At 41.3% G+C, this 20,858-nt stretch overlaps 1 protein-coding gene across 1 annotated transcript in view; it reads left to right on the top strand.

Annotated features, from left to right (window-relative positions):
• Positions 1-20,858, top strand: part of TRPC5 (transient receptor potential cation channel subfamily C member 5) — a 250,098-nt gene that overhangs the window by 117,625 nt on the left and 111,615 nt on the right. The window contains exon 2 of the mRNA XM_059158051.1: positions 3,356-3,753. Within this exon, the coding sequence (XP_059014034.1) occupies positions 3,376-3,753 (378 nt within the window). The 5' untranslated portion in view covers positions 3,356-3,375. The remainder of the gene's footprint in view (positions 1-3,355; positions 3,754-20,858) is intronic.

Here is a 20,858-nt window from a genome sequence, read left to right as displayed (position 1 = left end):
TAGTTCCCTTCCTTCTCATCTTGCACTAGAATACATTTGTCTTCAGTTTATCACACAGCCTTGCCTTACAGAAATGGAGAAGATCTTCCTGCTGCACAGTGCCTAGCACAGCACCACCCGTGACACCATCTGAAAAGACATCTAACCTTTTTTCCCATGGTAACCTCTTAAGTGGCAAATGGGCAGCCAGTATTTAAGATCATTTTTCTGATGGGAAAACTGAGGTTATGAGCTCTTGCATTGAAATTTTAGCTCGCCTCTAATCCTTTTATCTTATTGTAGCCTGAAAACTATACCCCACCCCCCACTAAGCCACGGTCAATCTAACCACTGTTGTTCTTATGCTCTATGGTGCCTGGAATACCCTCACATTTTCATATTTAATTCATCTTCCAAAGACTAGCTTAAGAACTACCTCCTCCATGAAACCTTTTCTGAGATCTCCAGCCCTCACCAAGCCCTTTCTGAAATTCCAAAGCATCAGATCAATGCCACACAATTTAATACTTAATTCTGTGAGCAAGCCAACCCTCCTCAGCTAGTTTGTATTTGTCAAACTTTAGTTTGTCGAGCACCCATCATGTTCCTGATCCTGTGTGACTCCTCAGAAGGCAGGAATCAAGGTACTCCTACCCTAGCGGCAGAAAGACAAGCACACAGTTAGATGACATTGGAGAAATGTCATCCAAGTACCAGTGGAGAACTCAGAGGGAGATTGGCTAACTTTATGAAGGTGTTGGGGGAAAAGGTCACAGAGAAGTAACACTATGAGCAAGGTGGTGAAGCCGAGAAGGAATTTGATAGGAGGAGAGTGTGGGATGAAGCTATGTATAAAAACATAGTCATAAAAAGGCAACTTAGAGAGCACCACTTAGTATGGGTAGAACTTAGGGTGGGATGGAGAGAAAACCATGGAAGCTTTACTCATTCATTCTTCAACTATATATCAGGCATCCAGGCATGCCAAGAACTTGGCTAGGTACAGGTGTTATAAAAACAGGACAGATGCAATCTCTGAACTTGAGCTTTAAACCAAATTGGACAAAAGAGATGATTATCCAGTAAGACAAATATGTAACTACTAATTGTGATAAGCATTAAGAAGGAAAAGAATACAATGGAGAAAAGAGTATGAAGGAACTACTTTAGACAAGGTGACTAGTGAGAGCTTCTCTGAGGAGGTGACTTTTTGTTGAGGCATAAGAGATGAAGACAGCTGGAGAAGAGCATTCCAGGAGGTAATCAAAACAGTTGAGGTGCCAAAAAAGTTTGGCACACTGGGAGAATCAAAAGAAATTTCATGAGGCTAAAGAATAGTGGATGAGGGTGAGAATTTGGAAAGGTAAATACAAACCCAGACCTAGGAGACCTCAAAAAGGAAAGCTGATTTCATCACAAGAGCCGCAAGAAACTAATCAAGGAGGAGTAAAATGGAATCAGATGTGTGTTTCGTGAGATAAGTTGGGGGTGGTGATAAGTTGCAGGAGACCACAAAGAGGGAAGAGAATGGTCTGGATGACCAACCATAAGGTGGTGGAATGGTTTAGGCATGAGATGATGAACGCATGGACCTATTCTTTCATACCCTCCCAAAGTGACTAGTGTAGTGTGAGGCACACTGCAGGCTTCCAGTGTGCTCACATTGATTAACTAAATAAATATAAACTGAATCGGATTGTTGATTCTCTCTTCAGGAGATCATACTATCTCTTCTTCCTCCTCCCTGTTTGTTTATAATGTAGAAGGGGAGACAGGGAGGCAGTCTACAGTTAGTATTATTTAAGTCATTTGCTGTTTCGTGACAAATGCTTACTCTAAGTGCCACTTCCCTTTAGTCACTGCTGAGTTACTGGAAAGTAGCACAGGAAATATCAGTGCTTCTTGATATAGCCAAGCAGTACCCTGTTCTCCTGAGACTTAGATGCAGAGAAAAATTTGTCATTTGGGCCTGTTCAGAACAAGAGGTGACACTCACCTTCAAATACCAACTTCCCAGAAGATCACAAGCACATGAATTGCAAATGTCACTTGGTATAATATATGCTTCTTCCTTTGCCAAAGCGGGGATGTCATTACCTGGAAAAGTGAGGCAAATTTTTGTGGAAGCTTCATGTCTTCATCATCTCTTCCATCCAAGAGATGAGACAAGTGGCCCTTTATCACATTTCCATTTCCTTTTGCTGGGAAAACAGTTTGGTAATGAGACACTTAAATCGGTCCAGCCCAACTCAGCCTCCAGAGGATCTTAGAGGTCCCAGGGATGAGAGGGAAAGGAGAACCAATCACCTTATGGATCTGAGCCTCATCTTCTCCCCTGGGGAGGATAACCATTCCTATCTCACAGGGCTAGTATAAGGAGTCAGTAAGGATCATGCATGAATTTGATCTGTAAACTATGAGGCAAGAACTCTATACTGTTATTCATTCTATACAATTGAAGGCAAAGACTGTCTTTTACTTCTTGGTTTCCCAGAGAAAGTTAAACACATTGTAGGAATTCAATAATAGGTTTTACTTTAAAATAAATTCCATTAAAATCTGATTTTAGATGTGGGGCTTATAAAATAGACCATTCACTTCTCAGAACTGAATCAAACAGATTATCAGATCCATTAGCTTCTTGGTTTCAAGTAGTAGAGGAAAAAATCATGAATAGGCAGAGGGGATATTTGACTTTGGCCTATTGGAGCCAAGAACTGTTCCCCAGTGAGCAGCAGCTCACTGCTGGGTTTCAGTTAGCATGAAAACCAGATTTCAATCCAGAATCTACACCTGGGACAGCTTCAAATGTAACCCTGAAAATTAGCTCAGGCTCATGGGCCCAGGGCCTAAAGGAAATTGGCCAAAGGTAACTCCAACTTTGAATCATAAATCAGAAGTATTATCATGAGTATCTTTAGGCAGCAGAAGGGAAAGAAGGAATTAATTTGTGCCATGTTTTAGGAGGTTTACACTGTGCCAGTTGCTTTGATAATATATTTTCTCATCTGACTCTCACAAGAGCTTTATGAAGAAGGAATTAACATTTAGCACAGGGCCTGGTACACAGTAAGTACTAAGTGATAACTGCTATTGATGTTATTAATATTGATAACCTTAATAATAATAAATAAAAATGCAGTGGGATTGAATAACTTATCCAAGATCACAAAGCTGATAAAGTAAGGATTTGAACCCAGTTCTTTCTCACCCAAAAGCCTGGGCTTTTTCTGCTATACCCTTTTGCAAGTAGAGAAAGATCGTGGTATGAAGACGGTTGATTTTCCAACCCCTTAGCCAGACCTCCCCCATAAACTGGACACTTGAGAACTTCAGGCATCTAAGACTATCTTTGGTTTCTCTCTCTCCCACTCAGGTTGCTAAATGCTATGAACCATGGCCCAACTATACTACAAAAAAGTCAACTATTCGCCATACAGAGATCGTATCCCCCTGCAGATTGTGAGGGCTGAGACCGAGCTCTCTGCAGAAGAGAAGGCTTTCCTCAATGCTGTAGAGAAGGGGGACTATGCCACAGTGAAGCAGGCCCTACAGGAGGCTGAGATTTACTACAATGTCAACATCAACTGCATGGATCCTCTGGGCCGGAGTGCCCTGCTTATTGCCATTGAGAATGAGAATTTGGAAATTATGGAGCTTCTACTGAACCACAGCGTATATGTAGGTGATGCATTGCTCTACGCCATCCGCAAGGAAGTGGTGGGCGCTGTGGAGCTTCTGCTCAGCTACCGGCGGCCAAGTGGAGAGAAGCAGGTAAGAGAAATCCCTATGGTCTGGGGAAACAGCTAGGAACAATAAGGCCCCAGGATCAGAAGCCTGAAAACTAAGGAAGGTTAGATAGGTTGGAGTTAAGGAACCCTATCTTGGGGGCACCTGGGTGGCTCAGTGGGTTAAAGCCTCTGCCTTCAACTCAGGTCATGATCCCAGGGTCCTGGGATCGAACCCCACATCGGGCTCTCTGCTTAGCAGGGAGCCTGCTTCTTCCTCTCTCTCTCTGCCTGCCTCTCTGCCTACTTGTGATCTCTGTCTCTGTCAAATAAATAAACAAATTTTTTTAAAAAGAAACCCTATCTTGACAACCCTTTGCTCTTAGAAATAGCATCAGTGATCTCAGGTGGTATCCTAGAGCTACCCTGTTTTTTCTACCTAGAGCTACCACACGGTTTTACTCATTTGCCTTTTCCTTGTGAGCATTCGCCCATTTACATTCAATACTTAGCAACCTAAGGCTGCCTGGGTGGCTTGGTCAGTTAAGCCTCTGCCTTCAGCTCTGGTCATGATCCCAGGGTCCTAGGATCAAGCCCCACATTGGGCTCCCTGCTCAGTAGGGAGCCTGTATCTCCCTCTCTCTCTGTCCCTCTCCCCACTCATTTCTTCTCTCTCTCTCTCAAATAAATAAAATCTTTAAAAAATACTTAGCAACCCAAAAGTATACATTCCAATTCCAAAATATCCAAGGTCATTTGACCCTTCCTACCTTCTGCTCTCTAGTTTCATTTTCTTCCTCTACTCAAAGGTTACATTTTAGAAAGGAAGAGACCAAATATAGATGTGGGATTTGTCCTCACTAGCCTCTCTCCTGGAGAATGGCAAAAGGCCTTTAAATGTGAATGCCTCGGTATAGATGCAGACACATACAGAGGATCATGTATTTTCCCAGTACCTGTGATGCAACTGCATTCCACTCCTACGTGTTTAGTGTTTTGCCTCTGTGACTCTCCTACACTCCAAGGAACTTAAGCTTAATACTCTGGAATCACCTTTGAGTCCTTCCTTTTCCTGACCTTTGTGTCCAATCCCCAAGCCCTATGGTTTCTTCCTCCCCAATCTCTTTCATACTTTCTTTCCTCCTACCACTCTGCCTGTGCTCCTCATCATCTCTCTCCTAAATAGGTGATTCTCAAAGTGTGGTTCCCAGACCAGCATCATTAGTTAGCATCACCAGTGGGACCTGTTAGAAATGCAAATTCTCAGGTCCCACCACAGATTGATGGAATCAAAAACTCTGGGGATGAGGTCCAGTACACTGTGCTTTGACTAGCCCCTCCAGAAGGCTCTGATGCACACTCAGGTTTAAGAATCACTATCCTAGACTAACATGAAAATCTTCTAACTAGATTCCCTGACTAAAGAACACTTCCTTTATCACAAGCCATCCTGAGAAACAATGCTAATTTATTCTCCCCAGCACAACAATCCTGTCATTGCTGTCAATGCTTTCAGTAATTACAAGGTCTCATTACAAGAGAAACCAACACATGAAGTCTAACACTCTGTACCCTTCAGCAATGGTCTTTTCCAGTCCTGTCTCCCACAGGTTTCTCCTAAACCTCCCAAGTCAGACAGGTTTCTTCGCTGCCTTTCTTTGGAGCATAGTATGGACAAAGAAAATACAGAGTCATCAACTCTGGAATACCATAATACACTAAAGAGCAAAATAGTACAAATAAAACTCCAAATTGCAAAGTACTCCATTAAGGAAAACACTTGACATCAAACCTTATAAGATACAACCAAAACTTGTTTTAAGGGAATTCATAGCTTTACTACTTGCCTGCCCAGTTAAACTGAAAGGAACAGAAGTAAGCTAAGTGATAACTCATAGACTAAGCATTGGAATGGAGAGAGCAGAAAAACAGACAGTAGATTAAAAGTTCTTTGAGTAAAGGTCCTGAATGTCCCATCCGCCATCAGCACTTAATACAGTGCAGCTGTATCCCCACACTAGGAAAGTGCCTGTAATATCACACGGACTCAATAAATACTTATCTTAAGAACAAGTAGTTCATAACAGTTCATTTGCAGTCAGCACTGTGCTGAGAATGTTACACCACTGAGTTCATTTAATCCCCTCAGCAACTCTTTTAAGTAGACACTACTATGACTACCCCTCTGAAAAATCGAGTAATAGTTGAATCAGTTGTCCAAGATCACAGTGTCAGAGCCAGGATTCGAACCCAGGCAACTGAACTCCTAAACCTACCCAATTAATCACTTGATTATACTGCTTTCCAAGCAATCGAAGTCTTGGGATTTCCAACACAGGAGTTCTAAGACTAGGGTTGATCAGTGAAGGATGGAGAGCTCTCTGGAAAGGACAGGCCAGAATTTGGATGAATAGCAAAACAGATAGGTTTAAACATGTTCCCTACTCAGTCTGTGTACCAATTCCCATCAAAACTGATTTGTTCTGTGCCCTATTTTCCCATAGTCCTGGAAGGTCCTGGGTGATTTACTGTGTTACTCTGAACTAAGGCTTATCCAGATACCCTGCTCTATGATGACCTTGCTCACCTCTGAGATCGTGTAGCCATTAGCTCTAACCTTCCATTGACACCAATTATGTGCTACCATGTATTATTGGCCAGCAGTTGACATCAATTGCATGCTACTATGTATTACTGGCCAGCCTTGCCTAAATGTCTTATCTCTGTAACTAGATTGTTTCTTTTTCTTTTTTTTTTTTTTAAGATTTAATTTATTTGTCAGAGAGAGAGAGAGCACAAGCAGGGGAAGGGGCAGAGGGAAAGGGAGAAGCACTCTCCCTGCCGAGCAAGAAGCCCGATGTGGGACTCCATCTCAGGACCCTAGGATCATGCCCTGAGCCAAAGGCAGATGCTTAATCAACTGAGCTACCCAGCTACCCTAGATTGTTTCTTAAATGTCAGACATAGTCTAATGCCTAACCATTTCCATGTTTCCCCCAATAGTACCTAACCCAGTTCCTAGTACATAATGGGTGATATATAAATATTTGCTGATAGATAAGAAGGAATTACATTTATCCCTCAGAAAAGTATATGCCTAGCTGATTGAACAAGACATCCTGGACTTTCATATTCAATCCCATTTATCCTCATAACTGTGGTGAAAGATAGGAGAGCACAGGGGAGTTTCCAAAGAGGAGGCTAGCAATACTAACCCTGAGTTTTGAAAGTAGGCTATGTCCTTATTTGATGGCCCCCTTGTCCCCAATCTTTCCCGTCCTCTGGAAAACTCTGAAGAAGAAAGGCACCAGTAAACTTACTCTAAAGTACAATCTAAGGCATGACCTCCCTCAAGAAAAGCAGTGCTTAACTCACAGGAATGAACCACTAATGGTGAAATGTCAGGCATATGGAACAGGGGTGAAACTGTTTGGGACAGTCTGTCTATTCCCAAGATCCTTTCAGACATGCTGTCAATGTAAGACCTCCTTTGTCCATACTCCAGTATCACACCATATGTACAAACGCACAAAGCCATCAGGCCATCCCCAAGTCTTTTCTGAAAGCTTTCTCCTCCCACTCTCCTCTCTCCCCCAACCCCCACCACCAGCCTCTGCTAAATTTTATTTTCTCCCATTGCTCTGACAGTCACTACAATAAGTCATATGTCAGTAACTATAACAACAGGCTGCCACAGTGCTGGAGTTCTGCCTTTCTGGGATATAGAAACAGGATTTGTTTACCTGGAAGCAATCAGGAATGTGAGCAAACGTAGGCCTCCTGAATGTCCATGGGTCCAGCTGGGTAGCCTACTCTCAGAAAGGCACACCTCCCACACACAGATTCCAAACACCTGGCCTTTTTCCTGGGTCCTCCATCTCGCCAAGGGATGGGCACAGCTGACCTCCATCTGTATTGGGTATATAAACGAGTGTCCTTTTTGGCTTTATTGGGCAAAGAGTTTGGTCTCAGGCTAGCAGCAAGAAACCCTCTGCTCAGCCCACCATGCTCTTCCCTGTCTTCTAGCCTATCAAATGTCCTCTCAGATAAAGATCAGATGCCAGGGATAAATGGCTGACACTGGCTTTGAGGATCAACACTCCCTTGGAAATCTGCATTTTTAATAGGAACCAAAACTCAAAGTAAAAATGGCGGAGCTTTTTCAGAATTTCCTGCACCAGACAAGTATAAGACTCGTGTGTGTGTGTGTGTGTGTGTGTGTGTGTGTGTGTGTGTGTGTGTGTGTGTGTTTGGTGTTAGTCTTTTGTCTTCTTGTGTGTGTGTTTTCTGAGGTCTTGCTGCTCTGGAAATCTGACCCCCTTGGCAGCATCCACTCCCTGACCACTACAGCCTATTTCCTCAGTGGCAGATTTTGTGATTCCTTGGGATAAACATTCTTAAATAACTCACAGAATTCAAGAGGTTTGTATCACAGAACATTTAACACTCCCCTCTTTCTTGTATATAAAGCCCACTGAGTCCAGGAACCACTAGAGGAACATCAGCAGCCTGAGGAGCCAAAGCAACTACAATCCAGAGCAGTCTTATACTTGCGTCTGGTCAAAACCAGCTCAAAGATTAATCATTGTGCATACAGAGAATTTGTCAAAATACAGATGCCTGACCCCTACAAAATCGGAATCTTGGGGTTTGAGCCTGGGACCAACATTTAAATAGGCCCACCCTCGCCCATTTCTAGGTAAGAGGCCTATGACCCTCTCTGTATTTGTTTCCTAGGACTACCATAATAAATTTCCACAAACTGGGAGGCTTAAAATAGAAGAAATGCATTCTCTCCTCGTTCAGAAGGTCAGAGGTCTGAAATGAAGGTACAAACAGGGCTGGCTCCTTCTGGAGGCCGTAGGAGAGAATCTGTTCCATGCCTTGGCTTATAACTGCATCAATCTCTGCCTCCATCATCACACACAGTTCTCCTCTGTGTCTTTTCCCTGTGTCTTTCAGTCTTGATCTCCATCTCTTTTCTCTTATAAAATACCAGCCATTGATTTAGGGCCCAACCTAATGCAGGATGACCTCATTTTAACATGACATCTGCAGACCCTTTTTCTAAATAAGGTCACATTCACAGGTACTGTGGGTTAAGACTTGACAGTATCTTTTGACGGGATACCTTTCAATCCACTATACTCTCTATGAGGAATATAAGTCACGTAAGTGGTTTTCAAACATTTTCAGAAACAGAGCCTTTAAATAAAGGAAATCCTGCCCAGATGTAAAACAGACAGACCCACACAGAGCTGGCCTGGTTTATGAGCATATCAGGGCTCAAAGCCCTACTTGTTCACACACACACACACACACAATCCTATACCTCCTTGGCCCCTAAGGAGCAAGCATAGCTGGAAAACCACTCATCTCAAAGACAGAATGACAGACTCGAATTCAGAGTTTGAGGTGCTAACCAACTTGCAGCAAACAGGATGACCTTGGGCAAGGTACAAGATCTTTTACACATGTCCAGTTACAGAATCACCCTATGGCTTAGTTTCCTCATATATAAAGCAAAGCTGATGATACCAGTCCCTACCTAATCTGGGGTAGGAAGAAAGAAAGAAAAAAAGATACATTGAAGTCTTTTGGAAAAAAATGTAAATGCTAGACAGAGGTCAAGGACTGTTACTCTTGGCTTCATTCCATCAGTTTGACTTAGCCTGTCATATTGTGTGGAGAGACCATCTGGCAAGTGGCACACATCACAACGAAGCACTAGTACAATGAGAGAGAGAGAGACTGGTGAGCAATCTGGCCCAGTTCACAGATTATCTCCTTCTGCCTGGCATTGATGACAATGGTCTTCCTTTTGCTGTTAAGCAAGCTGTATAACCTTGAAGTCATCCCTTCCTGTTCATTCGTGTCTTTAAGGATTGAAGCAACAGGGAGGTAGAGCTGCTGGCCTCTCCATCAACAGCTTACCCAAAAAATTTTCTTTCTTGGTCATTTGCGTCAGTGCAGGCAGGCGGAAAGAGACTAAGCCAACCTTCTCCCCAAGGCCCACCCCTCTGGGTTCTGCCATAATTACTCATTTGTCTGTGGCAGATGGCTCCAAATTAAAACTGGTTTCACAGATGAGCTAGTGAGATTAAGTTTCAACAACACTGATAAGTGTTTATGTTAAGATTGTAGAAAATCAGCAATAAGACTTTCCATTTACTCCCTTCTATCTGACTTATGGTCTCAGGGAGAGATTGCACAGTGTGGAGGGGAACACTGAGGGCCTGGGCAAAGGTGGCTAGAGCCCAGAGAGGGGAACTAAAGAGCCTAACCTCTAAGTCTCAAACATTCAATAAGAGAGCAGAAAGTAAAGGGAAGAATGGCAGAAGTTACCCTGCTATTCATAGACAACCTAAAGTGGTAGAAAGAAAATAAGCTTTGCAGCCAGCCACTTATTAGATGCGTTTCCTTGGACATATCAGTTAAACATATCAGTTTAGAAACCTTAGTTTCTTCATCTGTAAATGGGAACAACCGTGGAGTCTACTTCATAGAGGTAAAGTGAGATTAAATGGAATAATGCACACATATTACTTAGAACAGTGCCTGACACATAGCCAATACTCGGAAAGGGTAGTTAGTACTATTCCTACCCCTATTAGTTTGAAACCCTGCTGATATCAGCTTCTGGTGATAATCTCATGTAACCATTTTTTTTCAAAAATGTGGTAAGAACCCACTTGCAAGAGTTCAGACTGAGTGACTTTAACAAAGTTATTTACAGTTATTGAGCATCAGTTTCCTTATCTATAGAGTGGGGATAATGATACTGTCTATGTCACAGATTGTTGCAAGATTTAAATGAGAATTATTTTTTTAACATTTGGCATAATTTGTGGTACCTAACATTCAATATGTGATACTTATATTCTTAGCATTAATATAAAAGTCTTATTATGAACTCTGTTACCTGAATTGCCCAATGTAATGGAAAGTATTTAATCTTTGTCATAATCTGAGGAACAGCTTTAGTTCTCTGATTTTCATTCTAAAATCAAAGTTCTAGACCCAAAAAATGGGTTGTGCCAATCAACTCAAGATAATAAATCAACCACTTCTTGGGAGGAGAAGGTCATAATGAGTGCATCATATCATAGCAGACAAACTGCTGTAGAGTCCAGCTTCTTTCTTTCAACCCACTTCAGTCTTCTCCGCCCCAACTTCCAGTCAGATGCCCAGTAACAACCAGCTAGATGATGGTGACTATTCACCAAGGTCTCAACTAAGGAGTGGCTCAACCAGTGACCACAGACTAATTCCCCTTTACTCCCAACTAGGATCAGAGAAGACAAGAGGGAGGGTAGATAGATGGGCATGGGAACCCAACAATTGCCACTTATAAGACTCAGGATGCACCGGGCCCAGTGCCCTGAGTCTTGGTGAGGTATTATTTATTCATTTCCCTCTGACCAGCATGCCATCCTCTTCTTTCTTCCTTTCCAGGTCAAAGCCTATTTTCTAAAATGTTCTCCCCTTGAAACCTCTGTGTCTACTTGTGTCTGGAGTGTCTTCCTATATTGTCCACATCACACATTTTGGATGATGTAGCATACATTTGCTTGCACTGTTCTATTTCTGCCCCCTGGTTTTTGTTGGCATATGGAAAGGAACAGGGTTGTGTTTGGTGCACTGGGATAGGACAGCTGGGAAGGGAGATAGAAGGAGACCTCTGGATTTTGCACCAATTTTTCACACTTGAATTGAATTTGCAACAAGAGCTATAAGCTAGAAAAACAAATAGCAATGAAGAACCTAGGGTAAAAAGGAGACAGAAATGGCTGCCTTTTATACAATCAGTGTGAGGCACAGGAGGAGTGGATGATATCACAGGCAGATGAGTTATACCTGCCCTGGGACAGAGGAGAATAGAAAACTTCCTAGCTGGACATGTGTATGTTGGTTAGGGCTATGCTCAACCATGAGCACAAAGCTCTTGAAAGGAAGCTTGAGTTGATGGTAGCTCTGGGAAGCTAAAAACTCACATGTGTTTTTATTTGGTGATTGCCTTTTTATATTATATTTATATGTATATTATATTTATATATTTATATTTGTATTATATAGATAGATAGATATTTGTATTTCTTCTTTGTGAGGTATAATGCAGTCAGCTATCTTGGTTTTCTTGAAACCAAGTTTAAGTAACTGCGTTTTTTGGTTTTTGGTTTTGGTTTTTTTTTTTCAGAGAGGTGAATATCTTAAATCTTTTGTGGCTCTTGGATCACAAAAGGCCATGCTCACTAAGAGGGGAGGGGGCTGGAGGGACAGCATGTGCATGTTTGTTCTCCACACAATACCATACATTTCTTGAGGGCACTCACTGTATCTTTCAATTTTATTGTGAGGCATATAATTAGCAGTCAAAAATACTTAGACAACTGAATAGAACTGAAGTGAATTAATCATTTGCTGAAACTCTATCATCAATGAGTTGTTCCAGAGAGACACTACTTGGAGCTGCTTTGCTTATTTTCAGCTTTGTTGTAATCGTTAGTGCTTCTGATGGTCCCTCCGTGGCAGAGTGGAATAATAGAGTAGCTTGGGAGACCGGAAGCTTTGTGCCAGTTCAGACTGAGCTGAGTGATCTTGGACATGTTACTTCAGGCCAATTAATCTCTAAACTCTCTACAGTTGTGCTTTGAGAATACAATAGGCCTTGTCCACTGAAAGTCAGCACAAACACAAGAGGAAGTAACTCAGTGTATCACTTTGTCTGCTATGATATGATGCACTCATTATGACCTTCTCCTCCCAAGAAGTGGTTGATTTATTATCTTGAGTTGATTGGCACAACCCATTTTTGGGGTCTAGGACTTTGATATTAGAATGAAAACCAGAGAATTAAAGCTGCTCTTCAGATTATGACAAGATTAAATATTTTCTGTTAGATTGGGCAATTCAGGTAACAGAGTTCATAATAACCCAGGAGACTGGTTGAACAGCAGTATCCCTCAGCAAGTGTTTGTGAGGAGCTGGCCATGTTGATCCTTAACTCCTTCCCCTTCCATCTACCTACTTCCCCAAATGACATTCTCTTCTGCCTCTCTTCCAATCCCTCCCCATATACACAGTTTCAATGTTGGTGTCCCACTGTAATCTCATTGGTTTGCAACTCTCTTGGCTTCCACGATATCATGCCTACCTGGAGCCTCATCTCCCTCTGACCACTGCCTTTTAGTCTTTTCTTCAGAGTCCTTATCTTTTTTCCCCTTCAATACTGGTGCTACACGGAGCTCTATCATTTCTACATTTTTGGTTCAGTATCTATCATGAGGTCCATAATTTCTTTTCCAAAGTTCAGCTATATATATACACACCTAGATGTACCCTAGACCCTTACAATTTACTATGTCTAATAATAAAAATAGTAAACACTAATTTGCACTTACTATGTGTCAGGCACCATTCTAAGTACATAATATACATTAACTTGTTTGAGCCTCACAACCGTCCTATGATGAGGGATAATACTCATTCTTACAAATGGAGGCATTAAGCACAAAGAGGTTAAGTAACTTTCCCAAGATTATAGAGCTGGTCAGTAGACTAGCTGGGATTTAAACCTAGGCAGTCTGGCTGCAGAGTCTGTGTTCTTGCCTGTACTAACCTCAGTTTGCCCTCCATGTCCTCTTCTTCATCCAGTGTATCCTCTCCAAGGTGATGGCATCCTCATCCCTCCAGGTTTCCTTCCAGTGTTCTAGATCTGAAACCTTGCAGTGGTCTTCACCTTCACCCTCTCCTTCAGCCACCCACACCAAGTTGGTTACCAAGTCCCTTTAAATAACTGAGGTGAGGAGGCAAAGATATAATCAATTAGTCAAAATATAAGTGCTGTTAGAGATAAGAAAGGACTGTATTTTGAGGAGCATAGGTATCTGATCATGTCACTCAAATGGTTAGGGCTGCTTCTTATTTCCTGTAGAATAAAGTTCAAAATACATGTGCATTATTGATAGTTTGAAGAAAGAGGCCTGGCAATTCATGTCGAATTGTCACTGATAAATCCAGCCCTAAACTTAGATGGATAGTGAGTTCCGTTGGACAAGACAGTGTAAGGGAAGTGGTTTCTTCTTCTGTCCTCTCCAGAGTCAGGACAGCTATCTTAGTGAGGGGCATCCTGGATTCAGGAACCTCCTGGTAAATGTACACTTAATCTGGTAGTTATTCTCTATTCTAAAATGTATGTCAGGGGTACCTCAGTAGCTCAGTGGGGTAAGCCTCTGCCTTCAGCTCAGGTCATGATCTCAGGGTCCTGGGGTCGAGCCCGCATCGGGCTCTCTGCTCAGCGGCGAGCCTGCTTCCTCCTCTCTCTCTGTCTGCCTCTCTGCCTCCTTGTGATCTCTGCCTGTCAAATAAATAAATAAAATCTTATAAAAAAATTTTTTAAAAGTATGTCACCCCTCTGAAGTCCTCCACAGAAGGAAGGTAATCAGCATATTATTACTAAGATCTTGAATGAGGGAGTTTCCTGTTTCACCATACTATCAGTGGATTGTTATTGCTGGTCCATTAGTTTAAAAAAAAAAAAAAAAAAAAAAGGCTGTGAGCCAGATAAGGAAAAGGCACTGAAAGAACTTTCCAAAGAAATACAAATCAGAGAAGGAAGAGGAACATGGTCACAACTGCAAATCTCCTGCATGTCTACCACCTTTACCTCCTTATCTGGAAAAGGGATATGATGACCTACAGCAAACACTTCTGAAACTGGAGAGTGGAATTTATAAATCCCCCTCTGCACTTCAAGGACAGCCTGGAGTGATTTGATGTTTGTGGCCACCATCAGCTCCATTATTCATATGAGAATTGCAGATAGAACTTTTGAGCTGCAAATGACCTCTAGAGATCCTCCAATCCATCCCCTCCTCAAATAGCCAGGTAGATCTCCCCACCTACCAGTGGGCCTACATAAGGAAGGCTTCAATCCCTACTGAGACAGCCAGAATTTAGAGCAGTTTGGGCTTTGTCTACCCAACCAAAATGAAGATGTGTCATATTTACTCAAGCAATTTTCCCCCTTTTCCCTCCCCATTATTTCTTAACTCTCAAACTGAGGTTATTCAAGTATCAGGAACCCAGATTGCCACTGCCCTTCTCCACCGCCATGTTTACTTGGGAGCTTTGGTTTTAAAGATAATACATGTTATTACTACTCTCAAAACCCACTCCCTGGAAGTCATCATTATGAACAATATAGGTGTGTCCTCCTATGTATTTTGTATGCATAATCAAACAGAAACATATACACACAAATACACAGACTTCTTTTCACAAATGTTCAACAACTTGTTTCTTTTTCCTTAACAATATATTGGAGACATCTTTCCCTAGGAAGATATTTATCTTTACCATATTCTTTTTTTTTTATAAAGATTTTATTTATTTATTTGACAGACATAGATCACAGGTAGGCAGAGAGGCAGGCAGAGAGAGAGAGGAAAGCAAGGCTCCCTGCTGAGCAGAGAGCCCAATGTGGGGTTCGATCCCAGGACCCTGAGATCATGACCTGAGCTGAAGGCAGAGGCTTTAACCCACTGAGCCACCCAGGTGCCCCTACCATATTCTTTTTAATAACAATATTACATTATATCATACAGATTGCCATATTTATTTAGCCAGTCCTCTATTAATGAACATTTATTTCAAGAATATCTAGGTTGTTGGATTTTGCTTTCCTAAACAATGCTGTGATGAATATCAGTGGGTTTGCGTATATGTGTGTGTCTTTGAAAAGTTGTGTGATTATATCTGTAAGGCAAATTCTTAGTAATGAGATTATGGAATCACAGGGTATGTGCATTATTTAATTGCAATAGCTATTGCCAAATTGCTCTCCTACCAACAGTGTGTGAGAATGCTTGTTTCTCACATCCTTGGAATCAAGATTGCAAAAAATTTAATGATTTGGGGAAATTTTTGTCAACCCGACAGTTAAATATGCTATCTCATTATTGTTTTACAGTTAAATTTTTAATTTCCTATCATTTAATATTGTATTGTAAGCAATGTGTTTTATTCTTCTGTGAATCATCTGTTAATTTTTTTAACCCATCTTCCTAATAGTCTTCATCTTTTTCTTACTGATTTGTCTAAACTCTTTGTATATTAAAGTAATTAACACTTTATTCATTCTTGAAAATGTTTCACTCTGATTTATTAGAGAATAGTTATTTGCTCAGAGTTTTATAGCAAGTCTAGAGGAAAGAGCAAAGCTAAATGTATTCTAGATCTTTTAAGTTTTTTGCATAAAAGTATACAATTGTTTTAAGTGATGCTTAAAATGTCTTAGTGTCTCTCTGGGATAAGAAAACCAGGGTGAAAGACTTATTGATGTTTAATCACTTTTTTATTTTTAAGTTGCCAGTTTAGTGCTTAAGTACCTTTGTCCAAAGGAAAGAAGGCCATATGGTTGTTAAGGCTAGAGTTTACCAAGTTGAAGGCATAGAAAGGACAAGATGGGCCTATGCATCAAGTGCATGGGAAGTAGAAATGACACAGAAACAGAAAAAAGGGTGGGTCTTTAGCCGAGGAATGAGTTCTAACACCCAAGCAATGACAAAAATCCATTTAATACATTCTTTGCCCTGGCTTCATTGGCAGCAGAATTGCTACTCCAGGAAAAAAAAAAATAAAGTATCAAATATTACAGGAAAACATTTTCCTGAATTTCCTCAATAGGAAGGAAACGTATGAGAGAGGAAATACAACATGACAAGGCTATACTGTTTCTGGTCTAAACTCTTCAAATTGTCTACAAGGATCCGATAAATAGGATAGATTCCAAATTCTTACTTTACTTGATGACATACTGATACAATCATCTAGATTAAGAACGTGTTTGGGACACTGACAGAGTAGACGAATACTTGTGTCAAAAATAGGATGATCGGACAACCCTAACTGATACGCTAGAGAGATTCTTGATAATGTAGAAGCTTTTAGTGTCTTCTTGTCCTGCAGTCAATAAAATGTCATTTAACCCTGGAATAGAACAACCTTAACAAGCTCAGAAGAGGAAAAACCTCTCTAGACTGATGGTACCAACAACCTCCACTGTCTGTTACTCAGCGTATTTTTTCCCTACTTTGATTTGAGATGAGCTAGGAACTTAGGGAATTCACAAAAGGGATAAGCAAAAAAATTATTGTGTTTGAACTATGTGAATTGCAATTATAGACTTTTGATATCTGAAAGGGGCACAAAGAATAGAGGAAATCATGAGATTTCCATGACAAGCCTTGAATCATTCCAGACCATCCTAGATATGACCATATCTCACCACCCCCTACCACCTCACAATAGTCCAAGCCACCATTACCTCTTAACTGGATGATTATCAAGGTCTCTAACTAATCTCCTTGCTTTCCCTCTCAGTCCCCAAATAATCTAGTCTTTTTCCAGCTACAATCAGTCATACTTTTAAGACGTAAATCAGACCTTTTAACCCTGGTCAAAGCCCTCCCAAGCCCTTTCCAATGCCTTCAAGGCCCTGCATGATCTGGCCCTCTGCTCTTTGCTCTCATCTCCTATCACTCTCCCTCACTTGATCTGCTCTAGCCATAGTCACCTCTTAAAAGAATAGTCTAGCCTCAGTGCCTTTGCCTGAAATGTTCCTCATCCAAGTAGCTGTATGGCTGGCTTCCTTCTTTTGTTTAGATATTTACTCCAGTGCTACCTAATTGGGCAGGCCTTCCTTGATCTCCCTATATAGAAATAACAACATCATCCATTTCCCCCAGCTCCCACCCTGGCAACCACCAACCTATTCCCTGTATTGATGAGTTTGGTTGTTTGCTTTTAAAGATTCCATGTATAAGTGAGGTTATATAGTATTTGTCTTTCTCTGGTTTATTCACTTGGCATAATAGCCTCACATCCAGTCCTATCATCACACATAAGTAGTTATTGAATGAGTGAAAGAAGAGAATGTCAGACCTAGAAAGATTGTCTAGTCCACCTCCTCCCACCTTATTGATGGGGACAGTGAGACTCACAGAGAGAAAGTGATTTCTCCAGGCTCAAAGGACTGACTCATATAGAAAAGCCAAGATGCATAACTTCTGACTTTCCACTGAGTGTTGCTCCCAGTACATTAAGTACAGTACTGTCTTGAAAGCTACCCAGAGTAAATTCTATGACATTCCATAGCCACCCATTCTGGAGTCTATCTTCCTTGCCTCTAACCTAAATCCTTCATCTTATAGGCTCAACAATTTTCTCTACTTCAGCTCTTGGTAAAGAGGAAAGACATTCTAAAGATATACAAACCTTCTTTTAATCAAGTATTTCTTATTTCAGGAAGCTGATATTTGCTACAAACAAAATCCAAGGCAACGTTTCTGATGTCCATGGTGACCCAAAAGACTTATATCAATCCATGAACCAAGTATCTCTTGTTACATGACAGGGATCTAGAGACCCAAGGAAATAAGATCACATAAATGTCTAAGTGACCATATCTTTGACTCTAGACTAGGTTAGTGCAGTTAGTGCAGGAGAACATTAAAATATCTTCTCTAAAACTAAAACATATTTGTATCTAAAAACCAAACCTAATAACCCTAATGTTGTATCCGAAACATTCATCTGTGATATAGATGTGGTCAAATTTCACAACTTTTGCCAACCAAACAGCCTTCCCTTCAACTACTAAGGGGGCTACAACACAGTGGTGAGCCCTCGCTCATCTTTGATGCAGTTATTTTTCTGCCTTCCTTGTTGAGAGCTTGATTTCTTTCTTCCAATGTTAGAGTCTCCCACATTTTAATCAGAGATTGACATGATTTCTAAATTGGCTGATCCCATTTGTAAACCGGAAGCAGGAAAAGGTAGGCTCCTATATCCTGCAGTCAGTGCTAAGTTTTTCTGGGTAATAGCTTGTCTGATCAAAATGGGAACTGTTCTCTGGATCCTAGGACTGACTCGAGAGAAAATGCTATAGATCTCCTTTGGGGAAAGTGACTTAAAGGAGTTAGGTTATTTTTACCTGGAAATCATTCTTTGGCCATCCCCACTATTTTTCATTCAAACTGAGAGGAATCCTGAATTCATAATTTCAACCAAATGATTCAACTAGTAATGTCAATTCCATCCCCCTTGATCTTCAGGATTGGAGAACACAACCCAATAGTCAGACAGAACAGTATGGCCTGATAAGAACACTAGGCTGACGCTTTCAGTCTGGAGCTCTTTCTCTGGAACCAGGCTAAAATATTTCCTAAAAGACCCTTGAACCCAGCATCCATAAATTTATCAGATGAGCAAGAAGCCACCTTGTACCTTTAGGGAATGAACTAGCTATAAGATAGAAAATCTTGTTTGTTTTTTTGTTTTCTGTTTTTTAAGCAGGGTCGACTAGACCAAATGGCTTTATTCCCAAATCCTTACAAAAATCAGTATTGCAAAGCACTTAAGAGTTAACATTGGTGAACTTCTTGCCATTGGTGTATATAATACTGATGAAGCCACAGTACCACATCCACTGCAAATGCAGCCCATCATCATCTCCTCCTCCTCTATTTACTCTTCCTTTTCTTCCTTTTGGGTTACTCTGAGAGTCTGGCTTCTCACTTTCCCAGCACAGGCCAGGGTACTTCCCCTCCAAACATATAGTCAGCTAGTTTTGGAGGACATGGCCAGGACCTCTATCCGACACTAACCAAGAGTAGCCTCAACCTTTAGAGATGTGTCTGCTAGAAATACCACTTGATCTTCCAGAGTGATGCCCTTCCGTGAGGTTCCATGAGCCTTGATCCAGGCAACTGTCTCCTGGCCAGTCACCTTGAAGATGTGTAGCTCCTGGGCATGGACAAAGAACTACATGTTGTCTACTGAACCAACCACAGCCATAACTGCCCCTACCATGAAGTTAAAGTCAAAAAATAGGAAGGAATACATCCTCACCATCTGTTGCATGTCATGTCACTACTCAAGGAAGCATTCTTAATAGAAGGTTCCATGCTAGTACCCCAGAGTGAAAGATGTCAGTGAAGCCATAAAGCATGTCCAGTTACATGTGTCCTTCAGAGAGAAGGAAATGTTTTGCAAATGACTGAAAGGTCATCCTTACATTTGAAATGTCTTTTGTCTTTCCATGCTTCAGATTTGGGGCATGTTTGACTTTAGGGACAAGGCAGCTGATGTCTTCCTAATTTGGCAGCGATCAGCACCTAGCTTACCTTTCTCTGGGAAGACAGCAACCTGCTTCTGTAGCCTGGGATTGAATGGGAGAAAGACAGGCATGAGACAGGAAAGACAATAGCCCTGGGGTTAAAAGCCCAAAGTAGCTCTCCCTTCTCCCATCTTCAACCAGAGGCAGCCAAGCTCCTGCCCCTTTCCTTTAATACTTGGTCGGTTCTGACATGAATAAAACTCATTCTGCTTGAGAAGGCCCTATTGACCATGCAGCTGTCAGTCCAAAGGAATAAAATTAAAAGTAATGTCAGAGAGAGGAAGAAATTATGGTGTGGGGCGGGGTGGGGGGGAGGGCGACATTTATCTTGAGTTTTTTCTCTCAAAATTCAATAGAGGGAAAATATGAGTAAATGCAGTACATTATATGGATATTAGTAAACATTTGCTTGTCAAAGACTGTGTTTGGAAAAAATTTGCTTGTGACTGATGGTGTCAATATGATGGGCATTAAGTTCAATCATACAAAGACCTAAGCAGATCTTCCTACCAACCAAAAGTTACATACTTTTTAGAATATGACCCATTTATTATTATGACCCCATAATTTAATTCTGGCCATTGTATACCTAAAAATCAGCTATTTCTCATGATGTATCCTGCTATAGCCATCTGACTCTCTTTTAAAAGATTTTATTTATTTATTTATTTATTTGAGAGAGAGAGGGTGCATGAGTGGGGGGAGGGGCAGAGGGAGAGGGAGAAGAAGTCTCCACAGAAAGTAGGGAGCCTAATGCCTAATGCCCACACAGGTCTCAATCCCAGAACCCTAGGATCATGACCTGAGCTGAAGGCAGCCTACTGAGCTGCCCAGGTGCCCCACCATCAGAGATTTTGAATCCTGTGGTTCTGCTAAAGAAGAAAAAATATTCTTAAGAATTTTTTTTTTAATTGGGACACTTGGGTGGCTCAGTCAGTTAAGCATCTGCCTTCAGCTCAGTTAGTGATCCC

The sequence above is a fragment of the Mustela lutreola genome, chromosome X (genome assembly GCF_030435805.1).
Source record: "Mustela lutreola isolate mMusLut2 chromosome X, mMusLut2.pri, whole genome shotgun sequence".
NCBI lineage: Eukaryota > Metazoa > Chordata > Mammalia > Carnivora > Mustelidae > Mustela > Mustela lutreola.
The sequence above is the reverse complement of the archived record's forward strand: the minus strand, read 5'-3'. Positions and strand labels throughout refer to the sequence as shown.